At 45.6% G+C, this 26,777-nt stretch overlaps 1 protein-coding gene across 1 annotated transcript in view; it reads right to left on the bottom strand.

Moving 5' to 3' along the window:
- Positions 1 to 26,777, bottom strand: part of pla2g15 (phospholipase A2, group XV) — a 43,237-nt gene extending 16,460 nt beyond the window's left edge. Inside the window, exons 1-2 of the mRNA XM_078211036.1 lie at positions 26,285 to 26,777; positions 8,445 to 8,601 (exon numbers count right to left, since the gene is read on the bottom strand). Of these exons, the coding sequence (XP_078067162.1) occupies positions 8,445 to 8,601; positions 26,285 to 26,420 (293 nt within the window). The 5' untranslated portion in view covers positions 26,421 to 26,777. The remainder of the gene's footprint in view (positions 1 to 8,444; positions 8,602 to 26,284) is intronic.

A 26,777-nucleotide genomic window follows, 5' to 3' on the forward strand; every position in this document is an offset into this window, starting at 1 on the left:
TAATTATACCGGTTGCTTTTCCGAGGCAGCAGGAACTGTAGACAGTGTCAGTGTCAATGGATGGGAGGCTGGTTTGAGAAACGGACTGGGCTTCATTCACGACCTTTTGTAGTTTCTTGCAGTCTTGGGCAAAGCAGGAGCCATACCAAGCTGTGATACAACCACAAAGAATGCTTTCTATGGTGTATCCGTAGCAAAGTCTTCTGAGAAAGTAGAGGTGTTGATGGGCTTTCTTAACTATAGTGTCGGCATGGGGGGACCAGGACAGGTTGTTGGTGATCTGGACACCTAAAACCTTGAAGGTCCCGACCATTTCTACTTCGTCCCCGTTGATGTAGACAGGGGCATGTTCTCCACTTCACTTCCTGAAGTTGATGACAATATCCTTCGTTTTGTTGACATTGAGGGAGAGATTATTGTCATCGTCCATCACACAAACTAGCCTCCCATCCATTGACTCTGTCTACACTTCCCGCTGGCTCGGCAAAGCAGCCAGTATAATCAAGGACCTCACGCACCCCAGACATTTTTCTTCCACCATCTCCCATTGGGAAAAAGATACAAAAGTCTGAGGTCATGTACCAACCGACTCAAGAACAGCTTCTTCCCTGCTGCCTCAGACTTTTGAATAGACTTACCTTGCATTAAGACCAACTTGATCTTTCTCTACACCCTAGCTATGACTGTAACACTACATTCTGCACCCTCTCCTTGCTCCTCTCACCAGATTCTTTATCTCTTTCCTGTTCTCCATCTCATATTATCATGTTAACCTCATCATATTATCACAAATCCCCAATGCATCAACATTTTAAAATTCTCATCCTTGTGTTTAAATAGCTTCCTGGTCCCATCTCCCCACCCCAATCGAATCTCCTTTACCACTGTAGCCACCTCCAAACTCTGCATTTCCAACTCTGGCCCCATTTTCTTGCATTCTTTGATATTCCTGAAGTTCCACACTCTCAAATCTCTCTACAACACTCCCCCACCTCTCCAACCAAGTATTTGGTTCCCCCCTCCCAATATCATCTTGGATTCATTCATTCATTCACAGGATGTGCGTGTCACTGGCAAGGCCAGCATTGATTAGCCAGCTCTAATTTCCCTTAAGGTTTTGATGGCGAGCAGCCTTCTTCAACTGTTGAAATCCGTTTGCAGGAAGTTCTCCCACAGCGCAGTTAGGGAGGGAATCCCAGTCTGTTAACTATCGATAATATATCATCCAAGCCAGGATAGTGGGTGACTTGGAGATGGTTCACAAGTGCCTACTGTCCTTGGCCTTCTACTTTATAGCGGTCACAGGTTTGGAAGGTGCTATCAAAGGAGCCTTGGTGAGTTGCTGTAGTGCATCTTGTAGATGGTACGTACTGCTGCCACTGTGCGGTGGTGGAGGGGATGCCATTCAAACAGGCTGCTATGTCCTGGATGATGTTGAGCTTCCTCAGTGTTGTTGGAGCTGTATGCACTCAGGCGAGTGGAGAGTATTCCATCACACTCCTGACTTGTGCCTTGCAGATGGTGGACAGGCTTTGGCGATTCAGATGGTGAGTTAGTGACTGTAGAATCCCCAGTCTCTTTCCTGCTCTTGTAGTCACAGCTTTTATGCAGTTGGTACAATTAGGTTTCTGATTAAGGTGATGTTAATGATAGCACTGTAGTGAATGTGAAGGGAATTTGTCATACCTTCTCATGTTCATGCCACTTAGCAGCCTAAACCTGGATGTTGTCCAGGTCTTGCTACAGGCAGACTGCTTATTTATTTAAGGAATTGCAATTGGAACACAATGTAATTAACAGTAAACAACTCACTGCTAACCTTGGGGCTCTCTGCAGCATTATGGGAAACAAATCAGATAGCTTTCACTAAAAATGAAAATCTTTGTTTGTGGATTAGCAATGGGATATTATGGTCACATGCCCCATGCCCAAGGTCCCAAGAACATGTAGATAAGGGCAAAATGCCATGGATGCTGGAATCTGAAACAAAAACAGAAAATGCTGGAGAAACTCAGCAGGTCTGACAGTATCTGTGGAGAGAGAGAATAGAGCCAACGTTTTGAGTCAGGATGACCCTTGTCACCGGACAGCACAGTGGTTAGCACAGCTGCCTCACAATGCCAGGGACCCAGGTTCAAATCCGGTCTCGGATCACAGTCCATACGGAGTCTGCACGTTCTCCCCGTGTCTGTATGGGCTTCCTCCGGTGCTCCAGTTTCCTCCCACAGTCCGAAGATGTGTGGGTTACATGGATTGGCTATGCTAAAATTGCACTTTAGTGTCAGGGGGGACTAGCTAGGGTAAATATAGGAGGTTATGGGAAAAGGGCCTGGGTGGGATTGTGATCAGTGCAGACTCAATGGGCCGAATGGCCTCCTTCTATGGAAGATTCGATGATTCTATGAACTGATCTATTAGGAAAGCCTGTTAATATTCCTACTATTTCAATGCCATGCTTTTCATTTTACTGCACAATTAATGGTTATTTGCCTTGTGCACGACCCAATGGCAATTCCAATTTGCTCTCTTCCCAGAGGCGGTTAATAGTGAACCACAAGAGCAGCCGTGAGTTTTATAAAGCGCGATCTCACGATCGATAAACAGCCTCTTTAATATCCTTCCATTGGCCTAATCTGTAAAAATACACTATCCTGCCAAGCACAGTTACCATACTGGCTTTGGCTAAAAGCTTTGCTCTATCTATAGAGACATTAACGAGTCAAACGTTTAGACAGCGACAGGAGAAGGAGCTCTCAGAGGAATCAGTGTTGTAAGGCAGCTCCCCAGTGAGCCCAATTCAGAGAGCAAAATAAAAATATCAGGGAGCTATTCCGCCTCCAGCCTCTCTCCTCCTCAGAATAATCCTCTATTCCAGTTTCTGTGGTGACAGAATGTGTATGTGCCAAAGAGAGCTATTTTACTGAAATATCATTCATTGGTGATTAATCAGGAAACAGGTTTTGATCAAAAGGGCAGAAAACTGGCTGGACTTCCAGAGTATTATTACATACAAAATGTTTTGACTAACATATTTTAGTTGCTTTTCCGTTGAACGGTTTTTATACTCTGTATTAAAGATGGCATTTGAGACATGGTTACACTCAGCGACTGTAGCTGTCATTCAGGCTTAGATCTCTAGAAACCCACCTCAAGCGTGGAATCAACAACATTTGAATAGCAAAGGTGCGTTCTAACAATACAGGGATAAGTGTTCTTTGTTAGTGAGGAATTCCCAACTTTCAGCTCTCCCCAACTTGTGGTGACTGGGCAGTGGGCAATTAGCCCATATTACAGGGTCTCGGTCTACTAATCCCTCACCCCACATCAGTCCAACAGATTATCTGGTCATTGTCACATTACTGTTTCTGGGAGCTCACTGGGTCAAGTTTCCTACATTAAAACAATGACAACAGTTCAGAAATATTTCACTGACGACACTCCAGGTCATCCGGAGGTCCTGAAAGGTGCTACCTGAATGCAAATGGGCGTTTTTTGTTCCCTCTCATTCCTCCCACTAGCTACCTGAAGAGCAATCACTCTTAACTCACCTCGAGTTCAATCTTTTGTCCATGTTTGAACAAAGGCTGGAATGAGGTCAGGAGTTGAGTGACCCTGGCGATACCCAAACTGGGCGTCACTGAGCAGATTATTGCCGAGTGAGTGCTGCTTGATAGCACTGTCAATGACACCTTCCATCACTTTACTGATGATCAAGAGTAGGCTAGCGGGGCAGTAATTAGCCTAGTTGGGTTTGTCCTGTTTCTTGTGTACAGTAAGAAGTCTCACAACACCAGGTTAAAGTCCAACAGGTTTATTTGGTAGCAAATACCATAAGCTTTCGGAGCACAGCTCCTTCGTCAGATGGAGTGGATATCTGTTCTCAAACAGTGCAAACAGACACAGAAATCAAATTACAGAATACTGATTAGAATGCAAATCTCTACAGCCAGCCAGGACTTAAATGTACAGACAATGTGTCTGTACATTTAAGACCTGGCTGGCTGTAGAGATTTGCATTCGAATCAGTATTCTGTAATTTGATTTCTGTGTCTGTTTGAGAACAGATATCCACTCCATCTGACGAAGGAGCTCTGCTCCGAAAGCTTATGGTATTTGCTACCAAATAAACCTGTTGGACTTTAACCTGGTGTTGTGAGACTTCTTACTGTGCTTACCCCAGTCCAACACCGGCATCTCCACATCTTGTGGACAGGACAGACCTGGGCAATTTTTCACATTGCTGGGTAGATGCCAGTGTTCTAACTGTAGTGGAAGAGCTCGGCTAGGGGAACGGCAAGCTCTAGAGCACAAGTCTTCAGTACTATTGCCAGAATGTTATCAGGACCCATAGTCTTTGCAGTATCCAGTGCCTCCAACTGTTTTTTGATACCATGTGGAGTGAATCAAATTGGCTGAATACTGACATCTGTGATGTTGGGGACCACTGGAGGCCGGGATGGATCATCCACTCGGCACTTCTAAACGAAGATTGTTGAGAATGATTCAGCCTCATCTTTTGCACTGATGTGCTGGGCTCCTCCATCACTGAGGATGGGGATATTTGTGGAGCCGCCTTCTCCAGCGAGTTGCTTAATTGTCACCATTCACGATTAGATGTAGCAGAACTGCAGAGCTTGAATCTGCTCCGTTGCTTGTGGAATTGCTTAGCTCTGTCTATTATTTGCTGTTTATGCTGTTTGGCATGCAAGTAGTCCTGTGTTGAAGCTTCACCAGGTTGATCATTTTTAGGTGTGCCTAGTGTTGCTCCTGGCATGCCCTCCTGCACTCTTCATTGAACCAGGGTTGATCCCCTGGTTTGGTGGTAATGATAGAGTAGGGGATATGCCAGGCCATGAGGTTACAGATTATGGTTGAGTACAATTCTGCTGCTGCTGATAGTCCATAGCATCTCATGGGTGCCCAGTCTTGAGTTGAACAAAGTACAAAGAAAATTACAGCACAGGAACAGGCCCTTCGGCCCTCCAAGCCTGTGTTGATCATGATGCCCTAACTAAACTAAAAAAACGTTCTGCCCTTACTCGGTCCGTATCCCTCTACTCCCTCCTTATTCATGTACCCATCCAGATACCTCTTAAATGTTGCTAATGTGTCTGCTTCCACCACCTCCTCTGGCAGCACGTTCCAGGCACCCACCACTCTCTGCGTGAAACCTTCCCCTCACATCCCCCTTAAACTTTCCCTCTCTCACCTTGAACCTGTGCCCCTTTGTAATTGACACTTCCACCCTGGGAAAAAGTCTCTGACTATCCACCCTGTCTATGCCTCTCATAATTTTATAGACCTCTATCAGGTCTCACCTCAGCCTCTGTCTTTCCAGTGAAAACAATCCCAGTTTATTCAACCTCTCCTCATAGTCAACACCCTCGAGACCAGGCAACATCCTGCTGAACCTTCTTTGCACTCTCTCCAAAGCTTCCACTTCCTTCTGGTAGTGTGGTGACCAGAACTGCACGCAATACTCCAAATGCAGCCTAACCAAGGTTTTATATAGTTGCGACATGATTTCACAACTGTTGTACTCAATGCCCTGGCTGATAAAGGCTAGCATGCCAGATGCCTTCTTGATCACCTTGGCCACCTGCGTTGCCACTTTTAGGGAACTGTGGACCTGCACGCCCAGATCCCTCTGTATGTTAATGTTCCTAAGGGTTCTGCCATTTACAGTATGATTCACACCTAAATTTGATTGTCCAAAATGCATCACATTGCATTTGTCCGGATTAAACTCCATCAGCCATTTCTATGCCCAAGTCTCCAATCTATCTATATCCTGTTGTATCCTCTGACATTCCCCGGCACTATCAGCAACTCCACTAATCTTCATGTCATCCGCAAACTCAATAGACCACATACTACAAACAACAGAGGTCCCAGCACCGATCCCTGCAGAACACTACTAGTTACAGATCTCCATAAACACCCTTCCACTGCTACTCTGTCTTTTATAACCAAGCCAGTTCTGTATCCGTCTAGCCAGCCCACCCTGAATCCCATGTGATTTTAGTTTTTGTACCAGTCTGCCATGTGGGACCTTGTCAAATGCCTTACTAAAGTCCAGAAAAGCTACATCCACAGCCTTCCCTCATCAAGTATCTTTGTCACCTCTTCAAAAAACTCAATCAAGTTGGTGAGACATGACCTTCCCCGTACAAAACCATGCTGCTTGTCACTAACAATGATGTGGAGATGCCGACGTTGGACTGGGGTAAACACAGTAAGAGTTTTAACAACATCAGGTTAAAGTCCAACAGGTTTATTTGGTAGCAAATTGTCTCCAGACAGGACAGCCAGTGAGATTCTGGAGGCAAGCTGTGGGGGTTACTGATAGTGTGACATAAACCCAACATCCTGGTTTAGGCCATCCTCATGTGCGCCGGATCATCGACACGGATGCCATCATCTCACGTGAGAACACCATCTACCAGGTACACGGTACCTACTCTTGCAACTCGGCCAACGTTGTCTACCTGATATGCTGCAGGAAAGGATGTCCCGAGGCATGGTACATTGGGAAAACCATGCAGAAGCTACGACAACGGATGAATGAACACCGCTCGACAATCACCAGGCAAGACTGTTCTCTTCCTGTGGGGGAGCACTTCAGCGGTCATGGGCATTCAGCCTCTGATCTTCGGGTAAGCGTTCTCCAAGGTGGCCTTCACGGCACACGACAGCGCAGAGTCGCTGAGCAGAAACTGATAGCCAAGTTCCGCACACATGAGGACGGCCTAAACCGGAATGTTGGGTTTATGTCACATCATCAGTAACCCCCACAGCTTGCCTCCTGGACTTGCAGGCTGTCCTGTCTGGAGACAATACACATCTCTTTAACCTGTGCTTAATGCTCCCTCCACTCACATTGTCTGTATCTTTAAGGCCTGGTTGGCTGTAGAGATTCGCATTCTAATCAGTATTCTGTAACTTGATTTTGTGTCTCTGTGCCCTGTTTGAGAGCAGATATCCATTCCATTTGACGAAGGAGCAGCGCTCCGAAAGCTAATGGCATTTGCTACCAAATAAACCTGTTGGACTTTAACCTGGTGTTGTTAAAACTCTTACTGTGTCACTAACAAGCCATTTTCTTCCAAATGCGCATATATCCTGTCCTTCAGTATCTTCTCCAAAACCTTCCCCACCACTGACGCAGGCTCACTGGCCTATAATTTTCTGGATCATCCCTGCTTCCTTTCTTAAAAAAGGGGACAACATTGACTATTCTCCAGTCCTCTGGAACCTCACCAATGGTCAAAGAGGATGTGAAGATATCTGTTAAGGCCCCAGCTATTTCTTCCCTTGCCTCCCACAATAACTTGGGATAGATCATATCTGGCCCTGGGGACTTGTCTACCTTAATCCAATTTAGGATACCCAACACTTCCTCCTTCAATAAATTGACATTCTCTTGAGATTCACCACATCTATCCTTGAACTCAACGTCCATCATGTCCTTCTCCTTGGTGAATACTGATGTAAAGCACTCATTAAGGATCTCACCCACTCCCTGTGGCTCCATGCATAGCTTTCCTCCGTTGTCCTCGAGTGGGCCTACTCTTTCTCTTGCTACCCTCTTGCGCCGAGTATATGTATAAAAAACCTCAAGATTCTCTTTGACCCTGTCTGCTGAAGACATTTCATGGCCCCTTTCAGCCCTTCTTGCTAGATCTGTTCGAAGTTTGCCCCATTTAGCATGGTGGTAGCGCCACACAACATGATGGAGGCTATTCTCAATGTGAAGATGGGACTTTTTCTCCACAAGGACTGTGTGGTAGTCACTCCTACCAATGCTGTCATGGGCAGATGCATCTGTGGCAGGCAGGTTGGTGAGGATGAGGTCAAGTATGTTTTTCCCTCTTGCTGGTTCCCTGCCACAGTCCCAGTCTAGCAGCAGTGTCCTTTAGGACCCGGCCAGCTCGGTCTGTGGTGGGTGGTGCTACCGAGCCACTCCTGGTGATGGACATTGAAGCTCCCCCACCCAAAGTACATTTTGTGCCCTTGCCACCCTCAGTGCTTTCTCCAAATGGTGTTCAACATGGAGGAATACTGATACATCACCAGGGGGGGTGGAGACGGTAATCAGCAGGAGGTTTCCATGCCCATGTTTGACCTGGTGCCATGAGACTTCATGGGGTCCAAAGTTGATGTTGAGGACTCCCAGGCAACCCTCTCCTGACTGTGCCGCCGCCACTTTTCATCTGCTCTGTCATTTTATCACACCTGCCACCCACCCTATCACAGACTATGTCCCCCCCATCTCCCTCCCTCTGTGCTTGTTTAAACATTGTTACATCTCTAACCTTTGACCAAAGGTCATCGAGCTGAAAGGGTAACTTTGTTTCTCTTCCCACAGGTGCTGCCTGACCTGCCGAGTATTTCCGCCATTTTCTGTTGTCAGTCACACCCGGCAGATGCTGTTCGTACTGTACCTGATGTTGTCAATCCAGCAGTCAATGACCAGAGGCAGGAGCAGCTCCAGATTCAGCCAGAGGGTGAAATAATCCACCGTTTTTTTGGTGCACAGATAGTGCACAACTTGAGGCTTGTTCAGCTTAGCTTCCAGCTGGTTCCCCAGGTCGCCTGGAACTGTCGATTCCAAAGAGAAAGTACAAAGTTACAAATAGGAAGCAAGTCAGTCGCCATCTGCTCATCATGTCCACACAAACAAAAGGAGTCGACACTCATGGGAGGAAGGGGGAAAGAAAACCTCATAGTGCCACCTCCCCGCCCCTACTTCTGACAAGCTGACTCCACCCTAGTGTCCAACCCCACAGTGACCAGTTGCCTCATGGGTCCACATACTGACACAAGCTTAGTCAGCAAGTGATGGAAGGCACTGAACTGGGAGCAAGGGGGTACTGGTGGGGTTGGGGGGAAAGAGGCCTAACCCCTGTCCGATATCCATTCACGCTAGCAGGAATTGCCAGACAGCAACCCGGAGTGGTAAGCCTGGCTAATCCCTCTCCTGACCATTCAATTCCAGCGTAGACACAGCAACTCAGTCACTAATATATCAACTCAGCAAAGTGCCAGGGATTGTACAGGGCTCCTCCCTCTGTACAGCTCAGCCGTATGATCCAGCTAACTCCCGGGATAAACATGATCAGCCACTGAAGACAGACGCTCTGGCCAGGTTGCAGGTATCCCAGTGTTCCTGGTTTCTTTTATTCGCTCGTGGGATGTGGGCATCGCATTTATTGCCCATCCCTCAGGAGCAATTAAGAGTCAATGTCAAGAGTCTCATGTAGGCCAGACCAGGTAAGGACGGCAGATTTCCTTCTCTAAAGGACATTAAACCAGGTGGGTTTTTTTACAACAATTGACAATGGCTTCATGGTCAGCAGACTTTTCTAATTCCAAATTTTTATTGAATTCAAATTTCACCATCTGTCGTTGTGGGATTCAAACACTGGGCCCCAGAGCATTATCCTGGGTCTCTGGATTACTAGTCCAGTGATAATACCACCAAGCCACCGCCTCCCCCTTAGGTCAGAGAAAGAGTATGAAATGATGGCTGATATGATTCAACTCATTTTATAGTTAACATGGTGTAGGCCCTGGTTTCATACAGAGAGTAAAACATAGTCACACAGTTCTGTATTAAGAGCAAGTGGTGCTCAGTAATATGACCATGATCACCCATTATGTGAGGTAATCAGTTGCTACAGCACAATACAGCAGCAGTAGATTCTGGTCAGTATTGTGCATCGTGGGAACAACTCTTCAGCACGTAACCCAGGGATGACTATGCATAGGGGAGGGTAGCCAGCCCTCAGGAAGGGGTCCTCATCACTTGGTGCTTCTCCAGTGCCATGTGTATCCTGTACATTACACTCTGACTAACAGGTGTTCCATGTGTGTGTTTGGACTATGTTTTATTATAGAAGATTTTGGATTCTGCAAGAGGATTAGTTTTGCTGTCACGAGGAGTGGGATGTGTGTGAACGAATGGTAGGAGTGCCTTGTCGCACTGGCAGTGGGTCAAGTATGTGCGAGGCTGTATTGGGGGGTGGGGGGGGGGGGGGGGGGGGGGGGGGGGGTGGGGAGAAGAGAGAGAGAGAACCAGACCTGAAGGGCTGGTGGGTAGGAATTGGACTGAGAATTTGAATTCCATTTTCTTTGTAAATCTAGAAATTTAGAGCTGGCCTGAGTGAAAGTGACCATGAAGCCTTTCTGGATTATTGTCAAAACCCAACTGGCTCACTAATGTCCTTCAGGAAAGGAAGGCTGCCATTAATTCGCAATCTGGTCTGGATGCGATCCCAACACCGCACCAACAGGACTAAGTGCCAGCCTGGTTGGTGGCACCCTCATCCCGAGAATACATTTCAAATGTACTCATGGTGCTCGTGACGTGCATCAAGAGTATTAAAGATGTGCTCTTGATGCAAGACCTTTTATATATAGATAACAAACAATGACAGAGTATTTGTCGGAAGCCAATCCAGCATAGCAGTGGTGCCAGCGAGCATCCAATTTGCTTATGGCAGTGTTACCATGTCAGCAGACAAAAATCACATGAACATCTCATGAGGAGCTTGCAGTCCACCCTTGTCCCAACAACCAGCTGCGAGTCAAAAGGACATTTCATCTGTGAACTGGCAACTTAACCCATTCATTGTCTGTGTCAAGAGCGATGCACAGGATAAAAAGATCGAAAAACAAAAACGCAATTACAAAAGCTCATTGATAAATCTATATTCCCCTACTCACCACCTCCACCCCTAGCTAATCAACACACATCATCCACTCAACCAGAATGCACACAAAAGCACTTTCTAGGGGATGGTAAGTGGACTGCCCAAGCTCTCGATGGATTGACTAATATGATGACTGGGGAACACTCAGTACATTCCTAATGCGGTGTTCAGTCACTTTCAGCACCACACCCACAACATTTCCATCCTCGCTACTGGCTCAGACCTCATGTGGCATTCCCACAGTGCCCAAGAATATGGGAATTGCTGCTGGAATGTAGAAAGCAGTCAGATCGAGAAAGATTGACTCCTGGTCACACTGAGGGCTGTGTGAAGACCATTCTCGTGTTCTGCCTCTTGTATTACTCTCCATTATTACACCAGCACAAACACTCACGGCTTTTTCAACAACTCAACTTATTCTGTTTTAAAATACAGCTTTTCAGGACTTTGGCCTAATGTAGACAATAACATCCAGCAGTTAGAGCACTTTACGTTGCCAAAAGTTGAACATTTTAACAACTCCTTTCAACTTCCTTAGTATTAAACCACAAAACCACCAGAAACATTCCAAGTTTGGTTAGCTAAGAACGGAAATAATGACAGCAGTAAACATTAAGCTTCTTCAATTAACTGTTTCCTCTTTGGCCCTCTCCTATTTTTCGCCTGCATGCTGCCCCTTGACAATATCACCTGTAAACACATCTGATTCCACACGTACACTGACCACCCCGAGGTCAGTTGCTGACCACATCCCCACATCACCAAGAGCACATAATCTCTGTCGCCATAACACTCCCAACATGCTCCAGTCTGAGCTTAACTGTTACTGCAACCCTCATCCGTGCTTCATGTTATCTCCAGAGTGGACTATTCCAACACACTCCTGGTCAGTCTCCCTTCCACCCTCCAAACTCAAGCTCATCTAAAGCTCTGCTGCATCTGTCCTAACTGGCACCAAATTCCATTCAGTCATCAGCCCGATGCTCACTGACCGACACTGATACTTGGCTAAACAACACCTCAATTCTAAAATTCTTATCCTTGCTCTCAAATATCTCTGTAACCTCCTCCAGGGTATCTGTGCTCCTCCTTTGCTGACCACTCACATAGCCCCAATTTTAATTGCTTCGCCAATGGCAACTGTGTCTTCAGCCGGAGAACCTAACCTCTGGAATTCTCTTGCTAAGCTTCTCTGCCTCACTTTCCTTCTTCAAGATGCTGTTTAATATTTACCTTCCTGATCGAGCTTTCGGCCACCTGCTCAAACGTTTCCTTATGTGACTGAAATGTCACATTTTGTTTGATGGTGATCATGTGAAGCAGGTTGGGGCCTTTAACGGAGGAAAATGTTCCATGCAAATGTAAACAATAATGTTTATTTATTAGTCACAAGTAGGCTTACATTCACACTGCAATGAAATTACTGTGAAAATCCCCTAGTCGCTACACTCCAGCACCTGTTCGGGTACACTGAGGGAGAATTTAGCACGGCCAATGCACCCAACCTGCACATCTTTGGACTGTGGGTGGAAATCAGAGCACGGAGGAAACCCACGCAGACACGGGGAGAACGTGCAAACTCCACACAGACAGTGACCCAAGCTGGGAATTGAACCGGGGTCCCTGGCGCTGTGAGGCAGCAGTGCTAACCACTGTGCCACCATGCCGTCCCTATCTCCGGTATCTGGAGACAAGTGTAGGGTGTGCCATCTCTCCAAATATTTTTTTCAGAAATTAATGGCACATTTCCTACAGGAAACCTTACCATAGTTTCCCAAATGATCATCATAGAATCCCTTCAGTGCAGAAAGAGGCCATTTGACCCATCGAGTCTGCACCGACCACAATCCCACCCAGGCCCTACTCCCTTATCCCTACATATTTACCCGCTAATCCCTCTAAACTACGCATCTCAGGACATTAAGGGGCAATTTTAGCATGGCCAATCAACCTAACCCGCACATCTTTGGACTGTGGGAGGAAACCAGAGCACCCGGAGGAAACCCACACAGACACGAGGAGAATGTGCAAACTCCACACAGACAGTGACCCAAGCCAGGAATCAAACCCAGGACCCTGGAGCTGTGAAGCAGCAGTGCTAACCACTGTGCTACCGTGCCGCCCATAAATGCAGCTATAAACTTTCCACATTGCGTTTAAGTTTATTGATCCATCTCATCTTCTCCATCATAAAGCTGCCTCTGACATTATTTTGCATCATTTAACTCTTTAAGCTTCTAACCCCGTTATAAATGGAGTCCTATGGCTATTCCTTTTACTGATTCCCTGAATTCCTTCACAATATAATCTCAGAGTTTTATAACACATTGGATGTTGTTTTACATGCCAAGTACCATGTGCAGGTATAATTACACTGAAGATCACTATCCAGCTCCATTGTCTGTAGTATAGGGCTTCAAGACCATGGGACATTTTTCCTCCGTTTATCCCTCCTGTGACTGACTTGGCATCACCTGGCCACCAATTCTACATTCACATCTAATCCATTATTTTCTACGTTACTGCTGTGTTGTATTCACGGATTGCGTACTGTGCTGAAGGAGGCCTTTCAGCCCATCAAATCTGCACCGACTCTCTGACAGAGCATCTTACCCGATGCATTCACCCCACTAATCCCCCTCACCTACACATCTTGGGACACAAAGGGGCAATTTAGCATGACCAATCCACCTAACCCGCACATCTTTGGACACGTTTGGGAGTCTTTCAGGTTTCTCAGCGAGAGTTGTAGCAGTCACATGCTCGGGAGAGTTGGGCAACCTCTCCAAGGTTAACAGCCCCTTTGAAATGTCCTTGAAAACATTCTATTCAAACAGGACAATACAATAGAGGGTGTGGTAGGAATGTTTGATTTTGTGAAAATGCAAACTGAGAATCCATCTCTTAGTTTACTACACCAGAGTGATACAGGGAAAGTATATCAGACAAAGGTCCACTGGGGATTTAAAATAATAAGAGTTGTAGGAAGTTGAGATCTCTTACTGACTGTGCTTTCAGTGTGGGTCAGTGCATGGAACCAGTCATGCAATCATTGGGGGTACTTGCAAAACTGGGCATAAATATTAAGACTGCAATCAGACTGATCCCAAAGGTCACTTAGAAAAGTTGGCCTCAAAACATAAAGTCTGTTTTTCTCTCTCCAGATACTGCCAGACCTGCTGGATTTTTCCAGCATTTTTTGTTTTTTATTTCAGATTTCCAGGATCCACAGTGTTTCGCTTTTATTTCAAAGTCACTGGGCTCTTTTATCAAGACGGAACATATTTGCCGAGGATTGCCAACCGAAATATAATATTAAGTGACTGGAATAATTCCATCTTCTACGTTTAGGCAAAATAGCTTTTGGATTTGATCCACCAAAAAAATATGTAATCTTAAGAATGTGGCAGTTTCTTGCAATAAACCTGCATCTTAAGATAATGCTGCCTCGATCTGCCAATATTATGAAATCCTGCTGTAACAAAGATAAGTTGACTAACAGCAGCAATGCAATCAAACTTTTGCAATACGTTGAATATGTTACACAACGTTGTAGCACATTACCAAGCAGGAAAACTGCAGGATGGTTTCCTATGTTTTTTTTACTGACAGCAAGTGCACTGTTATAAAGAGTAAATACAAAGAAATCCACTCCTACGGGTTGAATATTTAACACTGGAATCAGAGTCTTTATTAAAAAGGACTTGAGCAAGAATTCACTCACATAAACCTGTGCCCAATGGGCACTAGGGGATTTTCACAGTAACTTCATTGCAGCGTTAATATAAGCCTACTTGTGACACTATCTTAAAAAACAAATTTACACTTAAAAATCTAAGTATTCAACTTCCCATTCTAAACACGTGATGTCACATGTTCTCAACTATTCCTAACAAGTTTTATTTTAACAACTCCCTCGAAGGCGCAGCTCAGCCAGTTTCGAAACACCTGATGGCTGTTTTTCTTTGGTCTGTGCAGAATCGACTGACCTCAGAATGCTGCTCAGGGTCTTACTCGGCTTGGCCTCGGGCAGGGCAAGTGGCAATTGGTCAGCCAATGTATCCAATCCACATCATTACCAGTGACCCTGGCTGCAAATTGCTCATCTGCATTTACCAGCTGATGGGAGGATTAGGTTTGTCTGCAAAGTCCTGTGGCTGAATTGATTGCAAAGTAGCAGCCCAGCGTAATGCAATAATGATCAGTGTTTGAATTAATGCATTTACATGTATGAGCATCAGTAAATTGGTGTTGCATAGGAATCAATAAACACATTGCTCTTGTTTTTCATTATTATAGGCACGTGAGTAACAGCAACGTGATTCTCCAGATAGTGCATAAAAGCAAATTATTGCGGATGCTGGAATCTGAAACCAAAAGAGAAAACGCTGGAAAAAAGGTCATCTGGACTTGAAACGTCAGCTCTTATCTCTCCTTATAGATGCTGCCAGATCTGCTGAGATTTTCCAGCATTTTCTCTTTTGGCTCCAGATAGTACGCGTTTGAGGCTATTTTAAAAATAGTTCTTCCTGATCTTAAGGTTGCTAACCTTGCTTTAGGGACGGTCATATAGGGTGTAAATGAAAGGAACATCATCTTGATATTAACACTTGCAAAGCAGCACGATGGCACAGTGGCTAGTATTGCTGCCTCACAAAGCCAGGGACCCGGGTTCAATTCCAGCCTTGGGTGACTGTGTGTGGAGTTTGCACGTTTTTCCCGTGTCTGCGTGGGTTTCCTCCGGGTGCTCCGGTTTCCCCCCATAGTCCGAAGATGTGCAAGTTAGGTTGATTGGCCATGCTAAATTGCCCCTTAGTGTCCCAAGGTGTGTAGGTTAGGGGGATTAGTGGGTTAAATATGTGGGGTTATGGAGATAGAGTCCAGCTGGGATTGTTGTTGGAGAGTTGGTGCAGGCTTGATGGGCTGAATGGCCTCTTTCTGCACTGTAGGGATTCGGTGATTCTAAAAAAGGCCCCTTCAGAAGAAAGGACTGGCAAAGCTGTTTCAACTTCAGTTAATTCCACCCAACTCGTTACACATGGATCATTGGATCAAGTTTGAAATTGCATCTCCCATGTGCAAATTACACAGCGGGAAGTCAGCATAAGACCATTTCCTTTAGAAGTCTGGCTAATTTTCAGATAAAGGCATTTTAATTCCTCCAGTATTATTTTTTGATTTGTTTTCCAACAACGTATTTATCATGAAGAACGTGTGTGTGTTTCTGCTGCTAGTGAAACTATCTTACCTACAAATAACCTGGACAGTAAGGGTCAGACAGGATGGCATTCATTGGCTTTTTAAATATAATGTGGAGATGCCGGTGTTGGACTGGGGTAAACACAAATATACACAAGATTGAACTGGGGAGCCCATATTGTTTCCAGAGGCAGGGGCACTCCTTAGGCCTACGCAAGGGTGCAGATTCTGGTTCATTATGAATCTGTGACTCACTTCCACATTACTCAAGATAAATGTACAGGAGGAAAGCTTAAATATTGTAACCAGTAGATATTCATCACACTATTAATCCCTCATCCATCACAGTAATTGACTGGGTTAAAATCAGTCCAAAAGCTCCATTTACTCCACATATGATTTGACCTAAAATCTGAGGTATTTCCATCGAGGAACCTGACCTGAATTCCTTGCCAATTTAATTTCCCCTTCGTGATGTGCAATTATGAAACGCTTGTCTTAATGTAACAGTCAGTCGAGTGACTGAAGTGTGTGGCCCCGTCTGCAGGTAGGCCCCAGGCTCACCTCCTTCAACACAAAATGAAACACTGATTTATAACACGTGCAAGGCAAAAGAGACGGCAAAAGGAATTTCTCCTCTCAGGCTGCGAGTGTTTCAGAAAGTCCAGTCAGCACAGATTAAATAGCACCACTCAGCCCATTTATCACCCTCCCAGGACACCGTCCTGACTTTGGAATTCTAATGTTTCTCCACGGTTGCTATATCGAGCTCCTGCCCTAACAGCACTGCGAGTGCAAGGTTCACTTTGTCGACTGGGACGAAGGGGTTGTCTGTAATTAGAAGCTGAAGGTTTATGGGGCAGTCAGAAAATTGGAGTTAGGGTCTCAGTCAGATCAGCCACAACCTTCGTGAACGTGGAGCTGACTCGATGGGCTGAATGGCCTATTCCTACTCCTATCCCTAAAGATCTCATTACCTTCACCAGATGGGCTACAGCTGTTCAAGGCACATGCTCACCCCCTCCTTCCTAACATCAGTCTGCCGGTCTCCATTTCCAACTATTTCTAGCACTGCCATTCCAACATTCACAGTTGAATAATCGTAATTAACGCAAAAACTTAAGAACTTTGTCTCCAATGAGCCATTAATTCAGACAGTATTTATGTGTTTTTTATGCATCTTGGTGAGAGAGTGTTTCTTTAAAAGATGAGGAGGGTGGGGAAGAATTGAAGAGAAAATGTTTTCTGAACTGCTGATCCTTACACAGCCTTGGACACCTGAATGGAAATACGCAGTCATGAGAAAATGGAAATATTATACACATTTACAAATTCTTGCATTTTGGCAAGTTCACAGTTTAACACCACAAGATATATTTGAGTACAATGATCACTTTAACCAAGCAACTCCATCAGCGCCAATTGGAAAGTTCAAATCTCTGACCTGTTATTATAACAATGCTTCACTGAACTGCAACTTCCTCGGGTGGATGGAGCTATTACAAGGGGGCATAACTATAGGGTTCATGGTGGGAGATATAGGAAGGATATCAGAGGTAGGTTCTTTACGCAGAGAGTGGTTGGGGTGTGGAATGGACTGCCTGTAGTGATAGTGGAGTCAGACACTTTAGGAACATTTAAGCGGTTATTGGATAGGCACATGGAACACACCAGGATGATAGGGAGTGGGATAGCTTGATCTTGGTTTCAGATAAAGCTCGGCACAACATCGTGGGCCGAAGGGCCTGTTCTGTGCTGTACTGTTCTATGTTCTATGTTCTATGTTCTATGCAAACCTATAGAACTCAATTGTATGTTGACCAGGAGTGTAGGTCAGGGTGGGTCTGGATGTTGGCATCACATCTAAATGTTGTAAATGTGGCTTCTTTTTTGCTAGTTACTAGGAAGAGGTGTGTTCAGTGCACACCTTGACTTGATGCCCTTTAATTGATGCCAGGAGCTTGCAGGCAGTGACAAGTCCTCAGATTTGCTTATTTAGACCAATTTCCCCCACAGCGACCTTAAAGGGGTAGGCCTCATTAAACACAGCTTCAACCTGGTCAGCCAAAATCATAGCTAATCTATATGCCAACAACATTACAGGAGATCTCCAATACATAAAGTAGTATGCCCTGACAAGATCAATCTAATCCCATGATGTTGAAAGATTATCTATTCAGTCACGAGGTGCCAAGCTGTACACCACTGTTGAAACATCTGTCTTCTCTGCTGATCCTAAACTGACCTCGTCAGCTCTAGAACGTCACTAGTTCTGCTCTGCCCTAGCCCCACTCTCTCCCCTTGCTGCTCCACATTTGAGAAAGACAGACTTGCATTCATATAGCACCGTTCACAACCCTGGGAAGTCCCAAAGCGCTCAAGCCAATGAAAGACTTTTGGAGCGTAGTTGCTGTTGTACTGTAGGAATTCTCCAGAGGTAGGAATATCCTGGAGCTTGCTACCTTTCTGGGAACCCGGGGTTCTGCCCACAAAGCAGCTCTTTTAGCTGGGCACCTTGTGAAACAGTGAAGAGCGAGAAGCGGCCCATTTACTGCACACTGCTGTGGTACAGAGTGTAACAGGAAACAACCTTACCCCACCTCCCAACCAAGAACTTCAGCTGCACTCAGTATTCCTGGCTCGCACCTGATATCAACAGGATGAAGCTGTGTGCATGTTTTATTTAAGGATATGGAGAGAGGCGGATTTGAGGAAGTATTTGTGAATTAAACAAATATGCTCAGCTTCTTTCTCTAAATAATTGATTATCTATCTGCAATCATAAGTTCATTAGTTATCAGTGGCAGACTGAGGGAATTTTTTTATTCATTCATCGCTGGCTGTACCAGCGTTTACTGCCCATCCTTAATTGCCCTTAAGTGAGCGGCTTGCTAGGCCATTTCAGAGTCAACATCCAGACCAGGTTTCCCCTCCCTAAAAGGACATGAATGAACCAGATGGGTTCAACAATGGTCATCATTAGATTTTTATTGAATTCAAATTTCACAATCTGCTGTGGTCAGATTCGAACCTGGGTCCCCGGGACATTCCCTGGGTCTCTGGATTACTGGTCCAGTGACAATACCTTTACGCTGCTGCCTCAAAGAGGGGAGGCAGATGGAGGAGTGAAAGAAAGGCAGAGGTAGACACAGAACGGAGAAGTGTATGCACGAGCAAGAAAGACAAATGGGAAAAGAGAGAGAGAAAGCGGGAGGATGTCAGGAATGAGAGATAAACAGAGACATGCTTCCGGGGAGAGAGACTTGAGTGAGTGACGTCAAAGGCAGATAAACTCTTAGATAAAAAAAATAGTATGGCTTAGTTAGTTTCAAGAACCCAGCCTCTTGCAGTTACTGTTTCAGCAAAGACAGCTTTAAAGAGTAACCATCCCTCTCATCTTGGGGCCGCCTACTTTTGTTTCTGAAAACCTACCCGGTTAGTTAATGACTCAGCTACCAACCTTTGTAAAGATAGAGGACCCATTATCATCGGCCTCTCTCGGGTTTAGTGCATGGGGCCAGTTGCAGCACTTTGACCACATCTGATTGAGATCAGATAGTTCTATCTTGACTAAAGATCAAATCATGGGATTTTTCCGATCTGGGTGGCTGAGAGAGTTGTGGAAAAAAAACTAGACAGATAAAAACTGATGCTAGATATAGCTGAGAATGTGTCATCAGTTTCCAGATCATAACAGAAAGTTGTATTCATAGATTTGGACAGTGCAGGTAAATGCCATTAGGTTCAATAAGTCTCCCTCTCTGCTTTTGTTAGAAGTACCCCACCGACTGCAATTCAATCCTTAACATACCCACTTAATTGTCCCAATTTACTTCAATGGCTTGCATTCACAAACTTACTTCACAATTTTTTCACCCATTGGATAAAAGGGTTTTTGCACCAAGTTATGTTCTTGCTCCTAACTTCCTCATCGTGGCTTGAGGCTCCTGATAGTTACAGAAGCCCTAACTGCATTCCTAGTGAGCAGTCAACAGCACAGAATTGGGCATACTGTAACACTGATTCCCAATCTCATCCAGCAAGGCATGGTGGCATAGTGGTTAGCACTGTTGCCTCACAGTGCCAGGGACCTGGGTTTGATTCCCGGCTTGGATCATTGTCTGTGTGGAGTTCGCACATTCTCCTCGTGCCTGCATGGGTTTCCTCTGGATGCTCTGGTTCACCCACCCCCCCGCCCCACACAGTCCAAAGATGTGCGGGGTAGGTTGATTGGCCATGCTAAATTGACCCTAGTGTCAGGGGGATTAGCAGGGTAAATATGTGGCGTTACAGGAATAGGGTCCGGGTGGGATCGCGGTCGGTGCAGACTCGATGGGACGAATGGCCTCATTCTGCACTGTAGGAATTCTATGAAAAGAACACAAAATGGCTGGGAAAAATAGATCAACACAATGGAAGGGTCCTGTGAAGGTACAAGAAGCAGGCCATTCAGCCCCTCAAGCTGGTTCCACCACTTAATTAGATCATAGCTGATCAGTTACCTAACTCTAACCACCCTCACTGGTTCTATCATCCCAAAGTTAAAGTTCTGTCACAGTTTTCTAGCTGACCCTGCCCACTTTGGAACAGAGATGTGTAAATTTCCACTATATTTTGAGTGAAGCAACGCAGAATGAGTTTTGAGTATACAAAGCAGAATAGATTGATGCTGGTAACAGGCAGAGTGTACAAAAATATTTTAACCACAAGCACTGACATTCCTTTCCCTGCCGGCTGCAGAATTAAGCAAAGCAAAAAATTTGCAAACAATCGCAAATATCAGTCAGGGAGAAAGGCAAATCAAGCTGGCTAATGATAAAATCAACAGCAACAATAAACAGCTTTTCCCACTGTGTCCTGCCACTTAAATATAGCACGTGGCAATCCAAGTTAAAAGCACATGACATGAACTGTAGTCACAAGCTCTCAACTTCAATTTAAATAGGTGTTGGAAACAGTTCAGTTCCCAAGCTAAGGCACTGCTGACAGACTGAATATTTTTCCGCCTTGCCCTTTATTTATTGGGGATACAACGAATGAGTTAACTGGTCAGCACAAGTTGCCCTTCCCCAACTACCTCTGTCAAATCGACGCAAAGAACTTCAATTTATTTAATTATCAGATCTCAGGACATCAAGTCTTGTACGACCTAACGAATTACATCTCAAGTGCAGTGACTCCTACAATATAGGCAGTCAATAAGTGTGCCAGGTCCCACAAGCAGCAGTTTGGATGATAGATCAGGTACTCCTTTCTCTATGGTGTGAACTAAAGGAGGAATTTTGCCCACAACACCAGAAGAACTCATTGCCGTCTCCTGAAAAAGTGTCAACATTTACCAGAACAAGTCATTAAAAAGGCAGAAGGAAGGCCTTTATTGCAAGGAGGATGCAGTATAAGGGAAGTCTTGTTACAACTGTACAGAGCATTCATTAGACCACAGCTGGAGTACAGTGCACAGTTTTGGTCTCCTTATTTAAGGAATGACATGCTTACATTGAGAGCAGCTTCACTAAGCTTATTCCTGGGATGAGGGGGTTTGTCTTATGGGGAAAGATGGAACAGGTTGAATCTATATTCTTTGTAGTTTAGAAGAATGAGAGGTGATCTTCTTGAAATATATAAGATTCTGATGGTGTGAATGCTGAGGGGATGTTGGTCTCATGAGACAGGCTAGAACCAATAGGCACAGTTTAAAAACAAGGCCTATTGATCATAAAATCCCTGCAGTGCAGAAGGAAGCTATCCAGCACGTCAAGTCTGCACTGACTCTCTGACAGAGCATCTTACCCAGGCCCATCCCCCATCCTATCCCCATACCCCCCATGCATTACCCCGTTAATCTCCCTAACCTTGGGACACTAAGGGGCAATTTCAGCATGGCCAATCCACCTAACCTTCACATCTCTGAACTGTGGGAGGCAACCGGAGCATCCAGAGGAAACCCACGCAAACAGGGAGAGAGCCACGCAAACTCCACACACAACTCAAGGCGGAGATTGAACCCGGGTCTTTGGCACTATGAAGCAGCAGTGCTAACCACTATGCTGCCCTCTAAAGACCAGGAGGAGGAGGAAATGTCCCTCTTAGAGGGATATTAATCTTTGGAATTCTCTTCCCCAGGCAGCAGTGGAGGCTGGGTCATTGAATATATTGATGACCGAGTCAGACAGATTTGTGATCAGCCAGGGGGTCCACGTTATGGTAGTAGGCAGTAGTGTGGAAGTGACGCCACAATCAGATCAGCACATGACTGTATTGAATGGAGAATCAGGCTCGATGGGCTAAATGGCCTATCCCTGTTCCTTATGATCGAATGAACCACCAGGACAGACAATTGAACATCTTGTCTGAAAGAGGGCACACGCGGCAATGCAGCACTGCTTCAGTCTTGTACTGAAGTGCCAATGCTTCATTACACACTTCAGTCCAGAGGGGTCATTTTGACATTGCAGAAAAAGTGTAAAGTGGGTGATATCAGATCAACTGCCTTTTATAAATCTCTGCAGATTAGCACTTACATTCAAGTCTGGTAATGAAAATGTTGTGGGATGAGGTGAGGAGGGGGAGGGGGGGGGGGGGGGGTGTTTAATGGACAGTTGAATCAAAATTTTGCATTGGACTGCAATTTCAACCCAAAATCTTCTGAATCAAGAGGTGAGAGGTAGGACTGGTCCAGTTACACTGACACTAGTTAAGGCTCACTCTCTACATTTGTCAAAAATGGTACTAATGTACCTGCTTCCACCACCTCCCCTGGCAGCATGTTCCAGGCACCCACCATTCTCCGTGTGAAAAACTTCCCCCACACATCTCCCTTCAACTTTCCTGCTCTCACCTTGAACCTGTGCCCTCTTGTAATTGACACTTCCACCCTATGGAAAAGCCTCTGACTATCCACCCTGTCTATGCCTCTCATAATTTTATAGGCCTCTATCAGGTCTCCCCTCAGCCTCTGTCTTTCCAGGTGAACCTCTCCTCATAGTCAACACCCTCGAGACCAGGCAACATCCTGGTGAACCTTCTTTGCACTCTCTCCAAAGCTTCTATGTCCTTCCGGTAGTGTGGCGACCAGAACTGCACGCAATACTCCAAATGCGGCCTAACCAACGTTTTAAATTGCTGCAACATGATTTCCCAACTCCTAAACTCAATGTCCTGGCTGATGAAGGCAAGTACGCCATATGCCTTCTTAAACACCTTGGCCACCTGTTTGCAAACTGGAGCAAAATGCAATATAAACAGAGTTGTAGGAGTGGGTGTGTGCACTAGGCTCCCTCACTGTGCTGGTCTCACCCTGCATGAAGGCATCTTTCTAAGCTCTGAAACCAAGCTCCCTGTGGCTCAGCCAGATCCACTTCAACTTTTTAATGATTGCAAAAAAGCAAATGGGCAGCAGGCTTCATTGTTCCCAATAACCTAGACAATCTTTTGGGGAAATAGGGAAGGGGAAATAGGGATAGCCCAGGAAATTACCGACCGGTGAGTCTAACCTCAGTGGTTGGTAAGCTGATGGAGAAGATCCTGAGGGACAAGATTTATGAGCATTTAGAGAGGTTTAGTATGCTCAAGAATACTCAGCATGGCTTTGTCAAAGGCAGATCGTGCCTTACGAGCCTGGTGGAGTTCTTCAAAAATGTGACTAAACACATTGACGAAGGGAAAGCGGTAGATGTAGTTTATATGGATTTTAGCAAGGCGTTCGATAAGGTCCCCCATGCAAGGCTTCTAGAAAAAGTGAGAGGGCATGGGATCCAAGGGGCTGCTGCCCTGTGGATCCAGAACTGGCTTGCCCAAAGGAGGCAGAGAGTGTGTATAGATGGGTCTTTTTCTAAATGGAGGTCGGTCACCAGTGGTGTGCCCCAGGGATCTGTTCTGGGACCCTTGCTGTTTGTCATTTTCATAAATGACCTGGATGAGGAAGTGGAGGGATGGGTTGGTAAGTTTGCCGACGACACGAAGGTTGGTGGGGTTGTGGATAGTCTGGAGGGATGTCAGAAGTTACAGAGGGACATTGATAGGATGCAAGACAGGGCGGAGAAGTGGCAGATGGACTTCAACCCAGATAAATGCATAGTGGTCCATTTTGGCAGGTCAAATGGGATGAAAGAGTACAATATAAAAGGGAAAGACTCTTAGTACGGTAGAGGATCAGAAGGACCTTGGGGTCTGGGTCCATAGGACTCTAAAATCAGCCCCGCAGGTGGAGGAGGTGGTTAAGGCGGCGTATGGTGTGCTGGCCTTTATCAATCGAGGGATTGAGTTTAGGAGTCTGGGGATAATGATGCAGCTATATAAGACCCTCGTCAGACCCCACTTGGAGTACTGTGCTCAGTTCTGGCCGCCTCATTACAGGAAGGATGTGGAAAAGATTGAAAGGGTGCAGAGGAGATTTACAAGGATGTTGCCTGGATTGAGTGGTATGCCTTATGAGGATAGGCTGAGGGAGCTCGGTCTTTTCTCCTTGGAGAGATGTAGGATGAGAGGAGACCTAATAGAGGTATAGAAGATGTTGAGAGGCATAGATTGGGTGGACTCTCAGAGGCTTTTTCCCAGGGTGGAAATGGCTGCTACGAGAGGACACAGGTTGAAGGTGCTGGGGGGTAGGTACAGGGGAAATGTTAGGGGGAAGTTTTTCACACAGAGGGTGGTGGGCGAGTGGAATCGGCTGCCGTCAGTGGTGGTGGAGGCAAACTCAATAGGGTCTTTTAAGAGACTCCTGGATGAGTACATGGGACTTAATAGGATGGAGGGTTATAGGTAGGCCTAAAAGGTAGGGATATGTTCGGCACAACTTGTGGGGCCGAAGGGCCTGTTTTGTGCTGTAGTTTTTCTATGTTTAAAAAGCTTCTGTGTTTTTTGGTTTACAAAAGTGTCGATAACAGCATGTAAATCAACAGATCGAAGCATGTCTGATTCAATGTGCGTGAGTGCCAGATGACTAAGTTTCTCATCGCTCATTGTTGAGTGCAAATAGATTTTGATCCTCTTCAGCGCCGAAAATGAACGCTCACTTGAACAGTTAAGTGATTTTTTTTTGCTCTAGGGCCCCCCTCCCTTCCGGGCCCCTAGGCTTAAGCCTACTCAGCCTAATAGTTAATCCGCCACTGCCAACATCACTGAAATAGCTTATCTGGCACTTTAGTAACAGATGTGGAGATGCCGGCGTTGGACTGGGGTGAACACAGTAAGAAGTCTCACAACACCAGGTTAAATCTTAACCTGGTGTTGTGAGACTTCTTACTTTAGTAACAGCACAGGAGGAAGCCATTCTGCCCACCATGTCTGGTACAAGCTCTCTGCAAGAGTAAGGCACCTAATGATTCGTGGCTGATCAGCCATGTTCGAATGGTAGAGCAGAATCGATGGGCCGAACAGCCTATAATTCTGCTCCTGTATCTTTTGGTCTTGCCCCTGTATCCCTGGAAATTCCTCTTTAAATCATTATGCAATTCTCTTTTGAGAGCCCATGCTTGAATCTGCCACGCTCGCAGGCGCTGCATTCCCCACCCTAACCACTTACTGTGTAAAATAAGCTTTTCCTCATGTGGCTGTTACTTCCTTTGCTAATTATCGTAGTCTTCTGACTGTTGTGTGTTCCTATATTTCAACAGGGACTACACTTTGAAGCACCTCGTTGTGCTTTGCGATAATACCAAAGTCGTGAGAGACCAGAACAAATTCTTAACGCCAGCTCCAAGCGACTTAAGACAGTTATTATGGTGTTAAACTACCACTATGATGTCTCAACATGGGTTCCCTAGTTCCAGAAGCATTCTAAAATGTATAGAGAAGCTGAGAGACACCTGTATCTATTTTTGGAAGCATAATCTCAAACACGCTGCCTATTCTCCTCGGTTTGAGGCTCCCCCCTCTCTCCTCAGTCACGACACATTCCTAATCGTAAGGAAAATTCTCCAACACAGGCTGGCGAGCTACCAAAAAAAAACACCCAGCTTATTCTTAGCTGTTTACTTAAAGAGTTCGGTGCATTCAACTAAATGAGAAAAGTGTTTGGCCAACATTAAGATTGTGTTAAGACCACAGAAGCATTCTCTGCACATTATTAGCCCAACCTATGTGGATGTTAAAAGAAACAGCGCCCAGGCAAAGAACATTTCACCATTGAATGTCAGGGGGAAGCTGTGAAAAGTCAACATAACTAAATCAGTCCCAAATAAAACAATCTGTTTCCACAGTGTTAAAAGGAAACCATACACAAAAAGGAGAAAGACAGCAGGCCCCCCACTCCAAATAAACTGATCACAGTAACTAGCAATGGACTTAATTACATAAAAAAAGACAAAATGCCTCTCCCCACACCTTAAACCAATGACTAAAATACCCGAGTCACACACAGATTGACTCACCCAGCACTACAGGAGGTCTGGTCACATTGAAGCAACCCGGCGGCGGTGGCTTATCCGTGCAGCCGGAGGAGAGGGCTCCAGGGCAGGGGACGGCGAGGAGAGAGAGGAGGAGAGAGAGGCCAGTCCTGGAAATCATCTCCCAGCGCTCATAACTCGGGAAGAGAGAGCCAGGGAGATGGAGACGGATCCGGAGAGAGGGACCCGGCCGGGGAGGCGGTGGAACGCGGCGGATACAATGTAACAGTGCAGTTGATACAATGTCACTAAGGCTGAGTTCCAAAGGGAAATTGACATGAAACGCACACGCCGCCACTCGGCCCGTCCATGGCAAGCCCAGCACAGCAGGCGCAACAACACACACCAGCCTCTACCAATCGAGCCCGGAGAGACGCAGAAACAACACCCTCTCGGGATTCCACTGGTACGCCTTTGGCAAGTAAACCAATAAGGAGAGGAGGCAGGATTGGTCGTCAGACAGAGGAAAAACAAAGGA

This window comes from Mustelus asterias, chromosome 4 (genome assembly GCF_964213995.1).
Source record: "Mustelus asterias chromosome 4, sMusAst1.hap1.1, whole genome shotgun sequence".
In the NCBI taxonomy this organism is placed as follows: Eukaryota; Metazoa; Chordata; class Chondrichthyes; order Carcharhiniformes; family Triakidae; genus Mustelus; species Mustelus asterias.